Source organism: Neopelma chrysocephalum, unplaced genomic scaffold, assembly GCF_003984885.1.
Source record: "Neopelma chrysocephalum unplaced genomic scaffold, ASM398488v2 Primary Assembly neopelma1_96534, whole genome shotgun sequence".
Classification (NCBI taxonomy): domain Eukaryota; kingdom Metazoa; phylum Chordata; class Aves; order Passeriformes; family Pipridae; genus Neopelma; species Neopelma chrysocephalum.
Genome location: NW_020925180.1, coordinates 5,084 through 5,890, shown reverse-complemented (window position 1 = coordinate 5,890; position 807 = coordinate 5,084). Strand labels below are relative to the sequence as shown.

At 68.8% G+C, this 807-nt stretch overlaps 1 protein-coding gene across 1 annotated transcript in view; it reads left to right on the top strand.

Annotated features, from left to right (window-relative positions):
- Positions 1 to 807, top strand: part of LOC113981418 (RAS protein activator like-3-like) — a gene marked incomplete at its 5' end in the record, with an annotated part of 5,223 nt that overhangs the window by 796 nt on the left and 3,620 nt on the right. Inside the window, 2 exons of the mRNA XM_027708794.1 lie at positions 142 to 343; positions 460 to 563. Of these exons, the coding sequence (XP_027564595.1) occupies positions 142 to 343; positions 460 to 563 (306 nt within the window). The remainder of the gene's footprint in view (positions 1 to 141; positions 344 to 459; positions 564 to 807) is intronic.

Here is an 807-nt window from a genome sequence, read left to right as displayed (position 1 = left end):
AATCCCTGGTCCCTGCTCCTGAAGGTGGCCTGTGACCATGACCACGGCGGTGGCCCCCGTGACCGCGGTGGTGGCCCCCATGACCGCGGTGGTGGCCCAGACCACACGCTGGCCCCCGTGTAACCCCCGGGTGGCCCCCAGGTTTGGCGAGAAGGAGGCCTACATGGGCTTCATGAACGAGTTCCTGGAGCGCCACTGGAGCCCCATGGCCGAGTTCCTGCGGAGCGTGGCCAGCCCCGAGGGCAGCGCCCACATGGCCACCTACGACGGCTACGTGGACCTGGCGCTGGAGCTGGCCACGCTCCACCTGCTGCTCTGCGACATCTTCTCCAGCCTGGACCAGGTGCCACCCCCCCGTTGTCCCCAGGGCCACGTCCTTGTGTCCCCACCCCCTCCGAGCTGCTCCATGGGTGGCACCTTTCCCGTTGTCCCCACAACGTCCCGGCTGTGTCCCCGCAGGCCACGCAGGAGGAGCTGGAGCCGCTGCCCACCATCCTCACGGCCATCAGGGAGGGCACCCCTGTGCCCGTGTCCGTCCGGCTCAGCTCCACCGCCAGGAGAAGGTACCGGGGGACACAGGGGACTGAGGGGGACATGGGGGGCTGAGGGGGACAGAGGGGGCCGAAGGGGACACATGGGTGTGAGGGGGACACGTGGGATTGAGGGGGATGCAGGGGACCAAGGGGGACACAAGGGATTGAGGGGGACATGAGGGGAATGAGGGAGACACGTGGGACTGAGGGGGACGCAGGGGGCTGAAGGGGACACAGGGGACCGAGGGGGACACAGGGGACTGAGGGGGACACA